Raw genomic sequence first — 15,414 nt, 5'->3', positions numbered from 1 at the left:
AGAACATTATAATGTATAGATGGGGCTTCCATGGGGTTGTGTCCAGACTTCTGGGGCAGAAGGAGCTGTAGATACAGCCCTATGTTTCCTTAGGAGCTCCGAAGCGTCTGAGATGTGTGACCATACCCCCCCTAATGGGGGCAGGTAGTCAGGGAATATTGTTTCTGGCCGTCATCTTGTTCGGGTGATGGATCTGTAAGTTTTGGACCCTGAAGAACAACATTCCTGTTCTCGTCTCTAGAAAACAGAGTAATGTATATGACTTCAATATCAGGACAATGACATAGAGCACCTGCAGCTGCTCCTCCCCGTCCTGTCCCTACATATATATATATATACATCTCTGGTGGCAGCCATTGTCACTGAGCCTCTGGCAGCTGCTGGACAAGGTAGGAAACCTGGAAATCCCAACACATAGACACAACCTCTCCTAGGAATTCATGGGAACATCGACGGCTTCCCAATTCTCATTGCTTAGAATTTTTAGAAATTGCTGGTAATAATTTGATTGTGGGCAATGACATCTCCGATGGGAGTTGTAGTCCGCTATAGTCCTATCGCATTGTCTGATGTTCCTGATATTGGGGGAATAGTCGCATATCTCCATGATTTCTTGTTACATTAGTTTATTGTAGACATGCGCCACATAGTTGCTAATAGGTCCCTATAGATAAGGGGTTCAATGATCCTAAATTTAATGGGTGGTGATTACTATTCTTACACGGAACATGATAATAGGATCAGGCACTAGGACCGCCTGGTGCTGGTGTCACACGGCTCCTGAAAGGCATTAATTATAAATGTGCTTCAATGCTTGCAATAACTATGTAGTGGTTATAATGGGAGAATATATATATATATATATATATGTATATGTATATATATATATATATATATGTTGTGTATATGTAATACTGACCAAGATTATGGGTTGTACCTTGCATGCCCATCTCTCTAGGGGAGAGGCATAACACATATTTACAAGTGTCTTATTGGTAAGGAATGGGGTATTTAGAGGGAATCTGTCACCAGGTTTGACTCCATTCAGCTCCCAGCCCCCTCAGGTGGGGGATGAAACATCCTTTCTAGAAGTTCCTGTTTTATGTGAAATCTCACTTGATTACCTATTAAAAAAAATAAACCCCAAAGTCATGTGACGGATGAGATGAGTCAGGTTTAGAGGCCGCAGGGGTAATGTCATTTCAGAGAACGCTATCTTCAGTTCTGTAGCACCTAGAAACATGCTGCTGCAGTCATATTAAAGATAGAAAGAAATCATCTTATAAATCACCTAAGGATTGTGGCTCTGTGAGCAGCGTGCATTCCAGCCTTGTGTTTAACTGTCTCTGTCTTCACTTCTGTAGCTCATATGATTTGAATGATGAGATTTGTATCTTTAATATCACACCAGCATCAGGTTTCTAGTTGCTATAGAGCCAAATATAGAGGAGTCTTAAGTGACACTCCCCCTGCACCCTCTAAACTTGACTAATCTCAGGTAAAATCTGACTCTGCTGCACATTGTCACATGTCTTTGGAGGAGATTTTTAATAGATAAATGGATTTTGAGCTGAGAGCAAGTGCATATAGAGAATGGGCCAAAAAAACACTTGCCCCGTCGATTGTTCCAGCTTTGATAAAGGGTCTCCTAGAGAGGGAGTCAATCATAATAGCTCCCTATATTACCTCACAGAGAATCCCCTTCTATTGTGGACAAGGCTTCTGTTTATTAAGATAGAGCTTTTCCTAAAATTTCAATTTGTTAACATCATTAGTAACAAAAACTGCAAATAAAGGTTAAAAAAAAGTAAGAACATAGCAATCTAAACCACGAAGGTAACAAACCTAGGAACACAGCAATCTAAACCATGAAGGTAACAAACCTAGGAACACAGCAATCTAAACCATGAAAGTAACAAACCTAAGAACACAGCAATCTAAACCATGAAGGTAACAAACCTAGGAACACAGCAATCTAAACCATGAAGGTAACAAACCTAGGAACACAGCAATCTAAACCATGAAGGTAACAAACCTAGGAACACAGCAATCTAAACCATGAAGGTAACAAACCTAGGAACACAGCAATCTAAACCATGAAGGTAACAAACCTAAGAACACAGCAATCTAAACCATGAAGGTAACAAACCTAGGAACACAGCAATCTAAACCATGAAAGTAACAAACCTAAGAACACAGCAATCTAAACCATGAAGGTAACAAACCTAGGAACACAGCAATCTAAACCATGAAGGTAACAAACCTAGGAACACAGCAATCTAAACCATGAAGGTAACAAACCTAGGAACACAGCAATCTAAACCATGAAGGTAACAAACCTAAGAACACAGCAATCTAAACCATGAAGGTAACAAACCTAGGAACACAGCAATCTAAACCATGAAGGTAACAAACCTAAGAACACAGCAATCTAAACCATGAAGGTAACAAACCTAGGAACACAGCAATCTAAACCATGAAGGTAACAAACCTAGGAACACAGCAATCTAAACCATGAAGGTAACAAACCTAAGAACACAGCAATCTAAACCATGAAGGTAACAAACCTAGGAACACAGCAATCTAAACCATGAAAGTAACAAACCTAAGAACACAGCAATCTAAACCATGAAGGTAACAAACCTAGGAACACAGCAATCTAAACCATGAAGGTAACAAACCTAGGAACACAGCAATCTAAACCATGAAGGTAACAAACCTAGGAACACAGCAATCTAAACCATGAAGGTAACAAACCTAAGAACACAGCAATCTAAACCATGAAGGTAACAAACCTAGGAACACAGCAATCTAAACCATGAAGGTAACAAACCTAGGAACACAGCAATCTAAACCATGAAGGTAACAAACCTAGGAACACAGCAATCTAAACCATGAAGGTAACAAACCTAAGAACACAGCAATCTAAACCACGAAGGTAATAAACCTAAGAACACAGCAATCTAAACCATGAAGGTAAAATACCTAAGAACACAGCAATCTAAACCACGAAGGTAACAAACCTAAGAACACAGCAATCTAAACCATGAAAGTAACAAACCTAAGAACACAGCAATCTAAACCACGAAGGTAACAAACCTAGGAACACAGCAATCTAAACCATGAAAGTAACAAACCTAAGAACACAGCAATCTAAACCACGAAGGTAACAAACCTAGGAACACAGCAATCTAAACCATGAAAGTAACAAACCTAAGAACACAGCAATCTAAACCACAAAGGTAACAAACCTAGGAACACAGCAATCTAAACCATGAAGGTAACAAACCTAGGAACACAGCAATCTAAACCATGAAGGTAACAAACCTAAGAACACAGCAATCTAAACCATGAAGGTAACAAACCTAGGAACACAGCAATCTAAACCATGAAGGTAACAAACCTAAGAACACAGCAATCTAAACCATGAAGGTAACAAACCTAGGAACACAGCAATCTAAACCATGAAGGTAACAAACCTAAGAACACAGCAATCTAAACCATGAAAGTAACAAACCTAAGAACACAGCAATCTAAACCATGAAGGTAACAAACCTAGGAACACAGCAATCTAAACCATGAAGGTAACAAACCTAAGAACACAGCAATCTAAACCATGAAGGTAACAAACCTAGGAACACAGCAATCTAAACCATGAAGGTAACAAACCTAGGAACACAGCAATCTAAACCATGAGGTAACAAACCTAAGAACACAGCAATCTAAACCATGAAGGTAACAAACCTAGGAACACAGCAATCTAAACCATGAAGGTAACAAACCTAGGAACACAGCAATCTAAACCATGAAAGTAACAAACCTAAGAACACAGCAATATAAACCATGAAGGTAACAAACCTAGGAACACAGCAATCTAAACCATGAAGGTAACAAACCTAAGAACACAGCAATCTAAACCATGAAGGTAACAAACCTAGGAACACAGCAATCTAAACCATGAAGGTAACAAACCTCAGAACACAGCAATCTAAACCATGAAGGTAACAAACCTAAGAACACAGCAATCTAAACCATGAAGGTAACAAACCTAAGAACACAGCAATCTAAACCATGAAGGTAACAAACCTAAGAACACAGCAATCTAAACCATGAAGGTAACAAACCTAAGAACACAGCAATCTAAACCATGAAGGTAACAAACCTAGGAACACAGGAATCTAAACCATGAAGGTAACAAACCTAAGAACACAGCAATCTAAACCATGAAGGTAACAAACCTAGGAACACAGCAATCTAAACCATGAAGGTAACAAACCTAGGAACACAGCAATCTAAACCATGAAGGTAACAAACCTAGGAACACAGCAATCTAAACCATGAAGGTAACAAACCTAGGAACACAGCAATCTAAACCATGAAGGTAACAAACCTAGGAACACAGCAATCTAAACCATGAAGGTAACAAACCTAGGAACACAGCAATCTAAACCATGAAGGTAACAAACCTAGGAACACAGCAATCTAAACCATGAAGGTAACAAACCTAGGAACACAGCAATCTAAACCATGAAGGTAACAAACCTAGGAACACAGCAATCTAAACCATGAAGGTAACAAACCTAGGAACACAGCAATCTAAACCATGAAGGTAACAAACCTAGGAACACAGCAATCTAAACCATGAAGGTGAATAACGGAGCAATATAAACTACAGCCACATTTGTCCAAAAACTATGTTGAAAGAAAATGTAACGAAAATTGGAACCCAGCTCAATAAAAGAAAGAGCTGTAAATAATTTAAAAATCATACTTCTAAGACAAGGGTCACCCAGCGGTGTAGTACTAGGAAGCTTCCATATGAAAAGGTAATAAAAATCATCCTACAATTTGTATCTATAATATAGAAAAGAACACAAAAACATTCCGCACAAAAAGTTTGGTAGCCCAAGTAAAAAAGCTCCGAGTGTTACACCACCCTGTATGCAAATCTACTACAAAATGTCCAGTCATCTATGACCGAGAAACCCTTGACCTTAAACCCCCCTCCAGTATTGACCATTTCCAGTCAATACTATATGATTGACGTCTCCCCTGTTCTTCCAGTTTTCTCCTGTATCTGCCCCTCTGTGATGCCTTTGGTGGACCTCTGTCACTTTTATAACAGGTTTAGCCAAATCTATTTCAAAATCGCATCTCCTTAGGACAAGTAAATACCTCTCGTAGTTGCCCCTGCAGGACTAGGTCAGAGATACAAGAGAAGTAAAAACAGGTTCTTCTACCCAATTCTCTGAGCTCCACATTGGAGCAGATTTATTTACCCGGTCCATTCGCGATCCAGCAGCACGTTCTCTGCACTGGATTCGGGTCCGGGATTCATTAAGGTAGTTCCTCCGCCGTCCACCAGGTCAAAAGCATCGGAACGCGCTGGAGTTCACCGGGCCGGGCTGAGTGAAGGTAAGTGCAAGCTCCGCAACAGATTTTTTGTTTTAAATGCGGCGCTTTTTCAGAATCCGTCGGGTTTTCGTTCGGCCACGCCCCCCGATTTCCGTCGCGTGCATGCCGGCGCCAATGCGTCAAAATCCGATTGCGTGCGCCAAAATCCCGGGGCAATTCAGGGGAAATCGGCGCAAATCGGAAATATTTGGGTAACGCGTCGGGAAAACGCGAATCAGGCCCTTATTAAATGACCCCCAGTGTCTATGTGGAAGATATGGGATGAAGATAAATGCCAAATCTGGAGGTCCTCCACTATGGAGCCAAATCTTTAAGTCCTAATATCCATGTCAAATGTGTAGTTGTCCTCTCCACTGAATTTTATTAGCATGGAGACATGAAATCCAGTGATTTCAATGAAATTCCCTTGCAGTTACGACCACCTATCACTGGGTCCAGTAAGTACTAAGAAGCAGTAGAGGACGGTCCTAGCAGTCTGTATTTTGGGACCACTTTGGAGCTCCAGGAATGGGCAGATGTAAAAAACCAAAAAGTTTGGCCCCAATAGAGGGCTCCTGGATCTGTTCAACTCCAGGCCAAGGCTTATCAAGAACTGAGGATCGTGCCCATAGATGTAGGCCACACAGTTATTCTTCTCAACCCCCCCCCCCCCCCCCAGCTGATGACAGGTTTCCTTCAAGCTCCGCCCCTGGAATAATCTAACTCACCTAGGAAGGAACATTCTAAAAATTCCAGATTTGTTGAACAAACGGGTATGTAACAGGGTCCAAAGGAACATGTTCTGGCTTTCATAGGGGATCTCCAAGAGCTACTCCCCGAATACTTCCTGTTACCTGTAATACTAACTCTTTATACCTACCATATTTTGTAATATTTTCCATATTTCTGGTTCTCATTATTTTTTATTTCTAACAGGCAGCTTCTACTAACACCAGCATGAAGGACCCATCTCAAGTGTTTGTGGTTCTTCTCTGCTCCGGTAGGTTCTTGCTTCTTCACCACCATAATAACCCTGTACATACTCTGTAGGAAATTTTTGAATATCACTCTTTTTGACCAGGATTGTGTTGTGATTGTGTTTGATGTCATAAAACCTAAAAATGGTGGCCTCTTCCTCTTCATAGGGAGTAGCTATAACATGATCTTCATGTCAGATAAGCCCTCAAGGCCAGACGACTATCTGAACAGTTTCTAAAATTTCCATTGGTTGGATCGGTGCATGTAATCCCGCCCCCGAGGAACAACCTCAGTCTTTGGCAGGGTTTACAGAATCCTCTGCCTTTCTTTGGCCAGGACTGGACAACTTTTCTAAAATTGTTACTGAATGTTTGGGATAATTCTGGCCAATTGGGACTCGAATTAGTCCTTCAGCGACCGTACAATTATTTTGACTATTGAAATGCTAACTCTTCTGCGATGAAATCCGGTTGTACCAGAGCTCGCAAGGACTTGAAAGGTCACTATTTCTAATTCATCTTCTGTTCACAGGACTTTTGGCGACCTTGGCAGCTGCGGACCCAACGGTGAGAATCCATATTTTAATATTTTTCAACATTTGCATTTGTTTTTCTACCTTTGAACTGGTGGCGCTGTTGCATTGCAGTCTATGGCCTAGTTCGGTGGTCATTGGTGGTATTGCAAGTGTCAAAAAAAGTGCAAGAAAGCTTAATCCTGAAAAGTTCACTTCTGTGGAATGAGACGCATGAATGAAAGGCGCGGACCTACATGTCACGCGATTGCATGCGTGATTACATAACGATGTGACTTAGTGACATGGCACATACAGACAATGTCCACCCATGAAGAGGGTTTTTTTTGGCGCCAGCTATTGTAGTGTGTATGAGTCATGAGAAAGTTATTGGGAGTATGCATACATTTACATACCAATCCAGCTCTGCTACATCTGTATGTACAGACTGTGATAACAAACCCAACTACATTATCATTATGTCCTTCTTATCCTGTGTTTCCTCCCATAGTGCTCTGCTGGACCCATAAACGGTAGGTAATCACTTATATGAGTAAGGCTGATGATATATACAGCAGCTGTCCAAATTTTATTTTGGAAGATAAGCGTATACTATAGATATATGGCGCCGCTTATCTAAGACAGACAAGATATGACTTTACCTGGTCGGGGGCACAGATGCACCTCCCAGCACTGTAATATATACATGGACAACTATATATTATCTTCCGGCATATCCAGATAGCAAGGAATGCTGGGAAATGTGGTTTGGAGACCCCGGTATATAACAAATAATTTATTTTTGTGTTTCTTTTTATGCAGAAACCGCACTATGTACAGATATATTCGGGTGAGTACCTAATATACATGAACATATTCATGGAAAGGTTATTCCACAACATAGATTTGAAAATACCTTAAGAGAGATCATTAAAGGGATCCTTTCTAAAGAGATTATCCCCATTAAATGAGCAGCCCCCTCAAGTAGGGCATGAAATGTCCTTTATATGATTCCCTCTTGTATGTGAAATATCCCATTTATCTTTTAAAAAAATCTCCTCCAAAGCCATGTGAAAATGAGCAGAGAAGAGTCAAATTTACCGGAGATGAGTCAAGTTTAGAGGCTGCAGGGGGAGATTCACTTCTGACGCTGTTCTGTAGTACATAGAAACAAGAGAACAATTTTTGGTGTCATATTATAGAGAAGAATGTCATCTTTCAAATCAAATCAGTCATGCTACAGAACCAGATCTACAGGCTGGTTAGAAACAGGCACAAACTGGATCTTTATTCTTTATCTTTCCAACTATGTATTTTGCTGCAGTTATCTCCATTTCTATAAATGATAGAATGTACAAGCCTGATGTGACCCTAAACATAAGATTCTTATCTTTTATATGACACCAGCAGCATATTTATAGGTGCTATAGAACCAAAGCCTCTAACTTGACTAATCTCAGGCAAAATAGGACTTTTCTCTGCTTATTTTCACGTTATTTTGAAGGATTTTTTTCGTGACATTTCACATAAAATAGGGAATTCTACAAATGACATTTCATCCCCTACCAGAGGGGGCTTATAGTTTCATTGGGTAAATTCTAGTGACAGGTTCCCTTTAATATTAGAGTGGTGTGGCCCGAATCCTACCACCCTTACAGATCTCTAGTTGACCTCATTGTCATCTACATAGAGGTGAGGAGGACCTCTAGCCTTTCAGAGTTATGGAGGAGGTTGAGTCAGTGACACAGAGGAAGGACCAAGTCCTCACCAGTATTTGTCTGCATAGGACTAATGATTGACCATTGTTGCCCCTGTTGTCCAGAAGGATTGACCATTGTTGCCCCTCTTGTCCAGAAGGATTGACCATTGTTTCCCCCGTTGTCCAGAAGGATTGATCATTGGTGCCCCTGTTGTCCAGGAGGATTGATCATTGTTGCCCCCCTTGTCCAGAAGGATTGACCATTGTTGCCCCCCTTGTCCAGAAGGATTGGTCATTGTTGCCCCCCTTGTCCAGAAGGATTGACCATTGTTGCCCCCCTTGTCCAGAAGGATTGACCATTGTTGCCCCCCTTGTCCAGAAGGATTGACCATTGTTGCCCCCCTTGTCCAGAAGGATTGATCATTGGTGCCCCTGTTGTCCAGGAGGATTGATCATTGTTGCCCCCCTTGTCCAGAAGGATTGATCATTGTTGCCCCCCTTGCCCAGAAGGATTGATCATTGGTGCCCCTGTTGTCCAGAAGGATTGACCATTGTTGCCCCCCTTGTCCAGAAGGATTGACTGTTGTTGCCCCCCTTGTCCAGAAGGATTGATCATTGTTTCCCCCGTTGTCCAGAAGGATTGATCATTGGTGCCCCTGTTGTCCAGGAGGATTGATCATTGTTGCCCCCCTTGTCCAGAAGGATTGACCATTGTTGCCCCCCTTGTCCAGAAGGATTGATCATTGGTGCCCCTGTTGTCCAGGAGGATTGATCATTGGTGCCCCTGTTGTCCAGAAGGATTGACCATTGTTGCCCCCGTTGTCCAGAAGGATTGACCATTGTTGCCCCCCTTGTCCAGAAGGATTGACTGTTGTTGCCCCCCTTGTCCAGAAGGATTGACCATTGTTGCCCCCATTGTCCAAAAGGATTGACCATCGTTGCCCATGTGGTCCTGAAGGATTAACCATTGTTGCCCCCGTTGTACAAAAGGATTGATCATTGTTGCCCCCATTGTCCAGAAGAATTGATCATTGTTGCCCCCATTGTCCAGAAGAATTGATCATTGTTGCCCCCATTGTCCAGAAGAATTGATCATTGTTCCCCCCATTGTCCAGAAGAATTGATCATTGTTGCCCCCCTTGTCCAGAAGAATTGACCATTGTTGCCCCCGTTGTCCAGAAGCACAACACCTTCTGTACAAGTAGTTCTTCTGACCATCCTCTGATGTTACCTGCTGGATTGATTGGTTGAGCGTTGGAGATCCACCAGGTGCCCATAGTGGGTGAGGTCCTGGAGCACGTGCCCAATGTCCTCCCAATTACCAGGCCTGGTGGCTTGGATCCATCATTTATCACAACATCTTCTTCTCTGGTTTCCTGTATAATAATCTTCCCCGTCCTCTACTGCTCAGACTTTTATAGCCATCTCTCCATTCTTTCCAGGCCAGATCTAGAAAATATTTGCAATAATACCATCAAGGAGTACGCCTGCGTCAATGTAAGTATCCCAGATGCCTCCAACATAGAGGATCATTGGTAACACGGCTCATATTTACTATATACCTGTCCCCTCTCCGTCCAGGCTTCCATCTTGGCATCTCTCCCGAATAATCTTCTGGCTAACCTGTCCTCCTGTCCCAATAACAACAACGTCCAGAATGTCAACCCCATCTACTTCTCCTTGCTTTTCTCAAAACTGGACAACAACAAAACCAATGCGGTGCTGTCCACCCTCAACAGCAAGGTGAGTAGTGATTATGCTGGGGTTAGGCCGTGGGGAAGGAACCACTTTGTTTTTGGGGGGGTTGGATGGGATCAATGTAATAGAAGCACAAGCTAAGTTCAGGCTCAGAAGTCTTCCAGGGACTTCCAAATGATTGGACAATGTTATATAGGTCCTCCTTATTAAGTGGGAGTCGGTAGTAGAAGCTGGACTGTGAAATATGGATATGTATAACAGGTTTGTAGCATCTCCATGTGCACTGGGGCGTGTCCTCACACTGCTGTGCTCTGTGCATTTGACCTTTCCACAGCCCCTTCCCTCTGCAATGTCACTGCTGTAGTACTTAAAGGGATTGTCCAATGGTATAAAAAAAGGTCTGATTTCCATCCCAACTAAGCTCCATTCATCTATATACATGTGAGCTGTAGTACCAGGACAACCCGTGGTCAGGTGTGGAGCTGGTTTTGGAAGAAAGCAGCCATGTTTTTCTACCTCCGGACAATCCCTTTAACCACAAAGAGAAGGAGCCATAGACCATCTCAGCTCAGCTCAGAGCACAGCAGTGTGAGGACATAGGCCCAGTGTAATCAGTACTAGGATCCAGAATATAGGAGCCCTCCATTTGCTCAGAATATCCTAATAGGGTGTATGATTAACATGGGTTTTCTAAACTTAACTTCCCCCTAAAGAATCGCCATGGAGTTTTCCAGATAATCCCTATGACTATTCCCATTATGACTGTGGGATTTTTTTTTAAGGAAGGACAACGCTGGTCTGATCTTTTGGTGTAAATCTAATATATATATATATATATATAAAGAGTGGAATCCCTGCCATTCTTCACGTCACTTAGGGAAGGTCATTGACATTTACACAATGGCTTTCACAAGGTGTATACATCATCCCTCTGCTATATAGAAGACAATGGCCTGCGGCAAAATCCTTTCTCCTTCATGTCTACAAAACATAGAAGCCTGTGTACAGCGGGCTATTAATACCCCGCCGTGAGTCAGGCAGGGAGGAGGCCTCTCTGCTCCCGAATAACAGGCCTTTGTATGTCATTTATGTAAATTGGAAGTAAAAGAAGATTATCATATAGTCTACATCACCAGACTGGATCCTCTTGTAAAATCGTCTGTGCACATGCAGGCAGAAAATGGTGACTGGCCCTTTAAAAGGAACCTGTCAGCAGAAAATGACATAATGAACCACCACCTGGATGTTGTCAAGCACCTAAACACCATCCAGATTGTGTTTCTTACATGACCCTGCGTAGTGGAATCATTGACAAAATCTACTTTGAAGTGAGATGTAAATTGGCTGTATAAAGTCAAGGAGGCGGAGATTTTAACACTGAAGTCAAGCTCTCCCTGCCTCACAAGGTCATGCATCCCTAACCAGATCTCCTGAAGTCCGATGCATGATGTCAATCACAGAGGAGGAGGCACTCAGAGCTTCCCCACCCTGACTTCAGTGTGAAACTCTCCGCCTCCTTGACTTTATACAATCAATTTAGATCTCGCTTTAAAGTTGATTTTCTGGATGATGCCACCACACAGGGCCATGAGAGAAACAAAAACTAGAAGGTGTTACACTGCCTGACAATATTCTGGTGGTGGTTTATTAGGTCAATTGCTGATGACAGGTTCTCTTTAAGTAAACTTTTTGACTTTTTCCAACCGCCCCAAAAATGATCCCTGTTCTTTTCTCTTCTGCCCAGTTTTCTAGTTTGGATTTGGTATGGAGGAAGCAGTTATTGGATGGGATCTGGCCCCGTATCATGCAGCACATCAATGACTCTCAGTGGATCCCCAATGACGCCCAGCCCTTCCTCATCAATATTAACGCCAGCATGATCCAATGTCTGCAGGATAACAATGTGAGCTGTGCAGCTTTCCAGGAACTGTAAGTGGTTACCCTTAAGGTATAAAATTCTCCAGGCATAGAACATAGTAACAAATCATTGTACAGAGATACAGATGTTGGCCTTAGAAATCAGATTTTTGTTGGATCGTTCCATTTTCACTATGTGTGTGGGGCAAGCCGATTACATTTTTAGCAGAACTGCCCATAAGTGGAAGCATCCACTGACAAGTATTGATGCTTTTTTGCTTCAGCCTTAAGGACATTGAGAAATTGATCTAAGTACAGATTAAACCATTTGTAATTTGGTACCCAAACACCCCTGTTATTAGGCATGTGGTTTTATCCTCCACCTATTAAAAGGATTCTCCAATTTTAAAAAGTAAAGTATATTTCTTGTATGGTAAAAAAATGCTAAATATTCCAATATTCTTTCAATATCAGACCCTTGTGATTTTCAAGATAGCTGCTTGACCTGTATACTATCAGTGATAAAAGCTCCGGTCATGAATTTTCCGTAACCATCATGGCAGATTCTGCTGCCCCAGTCTGAAGAGGGGCAGGGCTTATGCCAAAAATAGGTGTTCCTACTAGATTGGAGGCGGAGCTTAATGAAACATTGATGAGACTGTTTTGCTAGTAACAAGACAGAAGGTCACTGAGGTGTCAGATGAGATAGAAGTCTACAGAGAGGGGAGGGGGAGTCACAGCAGCTAAGTCTCTCTACCCAGCAGCATAGAGAGGATAGAAGATTACAGATACAGACTCCGGAGGAGAGATCTTCTAATTTATTTTAAATTAGTCCGAAAAATAAGCAGAAAAAGAAAACAATGTACTACTAAATATGTGCATATGACCTCCTCTTATCAGGGTGAAGAATCTGGACACCTTGTTCCCCAATATGACAGACGTGAACAGACAAGACTTGTACCCCATTTTAACAGCCTTCCTAAGGAGCCGCCAGGGAGTGTCAGGTAATAATACAGCTATTACGCGTCGGTCGGGCAGCACCACTCAGGTATCCGGTATTGAACACTCTAGGTCTGAGGTTTCAATGTTCTGATCTTTGTGTCAGAGATGGTTTTTATAACATGTAGCTGTAAGATGAGATTTAAAGGGACATGCTCTACAAAACCTTCTTACTCCTGCTAATCCATCTCTGTAGGTTCGGCCTGTTCTCAGAATGTCAACAGCAGCGTGTGGATCAAACAGAACTTTGGAAAATTTGTGAAGTTTGCAGATTTCAGCAACTTGATTGCACTAAATGCAAACTTTAGCGCTGTAAGTAACGGAGACAAGTTGCCCTGATAAGGGACAAGATAAGATGCCCTGACAAGGGCAAACCTGACTCTGGAGACTGTGGCTCATATTGGACGCAGCTCTGAAGTATCAATATAAACTCCATGGACGCCCCTTAGTTACTGTTATACCGCATGTATTTCTCTGCAGCTGGATGCTCTGCCTCTCCTCACTCCTCAACAAATCGCATCCTTCAGCGTGGACTTGAACACCAGTAGCTCTGCCATAATCGGTAACATTCTAGGATCGATACAGAGCAGCGACGTGTATGACTTCCTGGGTTATATCAATACCGTGGCCACATTGGTAAGGAATAAATTACCATCTATAATTAAACTCATTAAGTTCCCTTTAGGCAGGGAACATGTTCATGGCCCTTTATTGGTACTTTGCCAATAGGAGTTTGGAATATGATGTTGTAAGAGATGAAGTAAAGTTTTGGGTGGTTTTCTCCTTTAAGTACACCATATTGCTGCTTATCAGTTGATAAAAGGAGTCTTCTTAATTTTTCAGAGGAACGCCACTTCCCTCTCCCCAGTCATGGCACAAGCTTTGCTCAATAAGACTTTTGCGACCATCAAGTCCAATGTCTCTATGTTTACACTGAATGACTGGACCCAACTCTTCCAGAGTAAACTGACTCTTGTCCTTCCTGAAATTTCCCTCGATCAACTGAGCATCGTACCCCAAAATATCAGTTGTGACTCCTACCAAGCCATGTAAGCATTGTAATATAGACACTATAAGATGTTTACACAACCATTAGTTTAAGGAAGATTAGTTATGCTCACTTTTTAATGTTCCATTATCTTCTGTAGATTCACAAGTCTGGACTCATCATCCAAGCAAATGGCTTCTGAAAAACAACAAACTGTTTATAAATCTTTCATCAAGCCTTTTCTCACGCAGTCAGGTAAAGATCAATGGAAAAAGAAAGCTGGAGCTCATGATCCATTATGGAATCATAAAGGACCGCCCATGCTTAGCTCAGCTCCCTCCCACTAGGAACTATAAATGTGCTTACAGCTGGATAACTAAGGGAAATAACCACTTGTTCATGCCTGAATAAATATCCATAGATCATAAATGTTTCCCCCATCTTTTTAGGTCCAACTTGTACTCAGAACTCCAACAGCAGCAGTTTTCTGAAAAATAATATTGGAAAGTTTTCTCAGTTTGCTGACTACAGCGACCTTGTGGCATTCAACAAGAATTTCAGTGGTGTAAGTAACAGACACTGAGCATGAAATAAGGGGTGAAGAATAAAGTGCATGGGCTAATTCTGTGATCCACAGACTTCAAATCCCCTGCATAGCCATCACAGTTAAAGGGGTTTTTAGGAACCCGGGAAAACGCCATAAGAATCATGGCAGGGATTTGCAAAAAAACATGGTTTTCTTAAAGTGTACTTACCCTGCTCCAACTCCTGGTTCCAACATAGCAGTGGTCTTTGGGTGGCCAGCACAGCCGGGTAGGCTGTCACCAGGGACACTTAGGTTACTGTTTAGCTGGAGCTGGTCTGGAGACCCCTGACAGTGGGAGTGCCAGGAACAAACAACCATGGAAGCTGGGACTGGGTAATAAAACCTAAAACTGTTCCCTTTCCCCTGCTTTGTCATCTTAGGGTTTTCCAAGATTTTTTGTAAAACCCTGTTATTTTAAAAGAAAAAAAAATCTGGATTTCTGCGCCACCACTAGGTGGAGCTTCTTCTAGAATACTGAACATGACTTATCTGTGATCTTCTACAGCTGGATGTGCTGTCTGGCCTCACTCTAAAACAGAAGGTGGACCTTAGTTTGCTGCTGAACTCCACTAGTGACCCCACCGTGGCGGCCAGCATTGTCGGCACTCTACAGAACACCAACGATCTATTTGACTTTTTGGGAAATATTAACGCTGGCATTGTCTCGGTAAGTGCCTATGTTTCTGTGCTTGTTTCTGCGGTTG

At 42.1% G+C, this 15,414-nt stretch overlaps 1 protein-coding gene across 1 annotated transcript in view; it reads left to right on the top strand.

Moving 5' to 3' along the window:
• Nucleotides 1-369: 369 nt before the first annotated feature.
• MSLN (mesothelin) overlaps nucleotides 370-15,414 on the top strand; it is a 32,966-nt gene continuing 17,921 nt past the window's right edge. The window contains exons 1-15 of the mRNA XM_072119959.1: nucleotides 370-389; nucleotides 6,331-6,394; nucleotides 6,904-6,938; nucleotides 7,395-7,416; nucleotides 7,706-7,733; nucleotides 10,025-10,079; nucleotides 10,164-10,325; nucleotides 12,025-12,209; nucleotides 13,038-13,141; nucleotides 13,333-13,448; nucleotides 13,617-13,772; nucleotides 13,980-14,185; nucleotides 14,285-14,379; nucleotides 14,574-14,689; nucleotides 15,216-15,377. Coding sequence (XP_071976060.1) covers nucleotides 6,352-6,394; nucleotides 6,904-6,938; nucleotides 7,395-7,416; nucleotides 7,706-7,733; nucleotides 10,025-10,079; nucleotides 10,164-10,325; nucleotides 12,025-12,209; nucleotides 13,038-13,141; nucleotides 13,333-13,448; nucleotides 13,617-13,772; nucleotides 13,980-14,185; nucleotides 14,285-14,379; nucleotides 14,574-14,689; nucleotides 15,216-15,377 — 1,485 coding nt within the window. The 5' untranslated portion in view covers nucleotides 370-389; nucleotides 6,331-6,351. The remainder of the gene's footprint in view (nucleotides 390-6,330; nucleotides 6,395-6,903; nucleotides 6,939-7,394; nucleotides 7,417-7,705; nucleotides 7,734-10,024; nucleotides 10,080-10,163; nucleotides 10,326-12,024; nucleotides 12,210-13,037; nucleotides 13,142-13,332; nucleotides 13,449-13,616; nucleotides 13,773-13,979; nucleotides 14,186-14,284; nucleotides 14,380-14,573; nucleotides 14,690-15,215; nucleotides 15,378-15,414) is intronic.

This window comes from Engystomops pustulosus, chromosome 8, assembly GCF_040894005.1.
Source record: "Engystomops pustulosus chromosome 8, aEngPut4.maternal, whole genome shotgun sequence".
NCBI lineage: Eukaryota > Metazoa > Chordata > Amphibia > Anura > Leptodactylidae > Engystomops > Engystomops pustulosus.
Note: the sequence above shows the minus strand (reverse complement) of the source record. Positions and strands in the feature narration are given on the sequence as shown.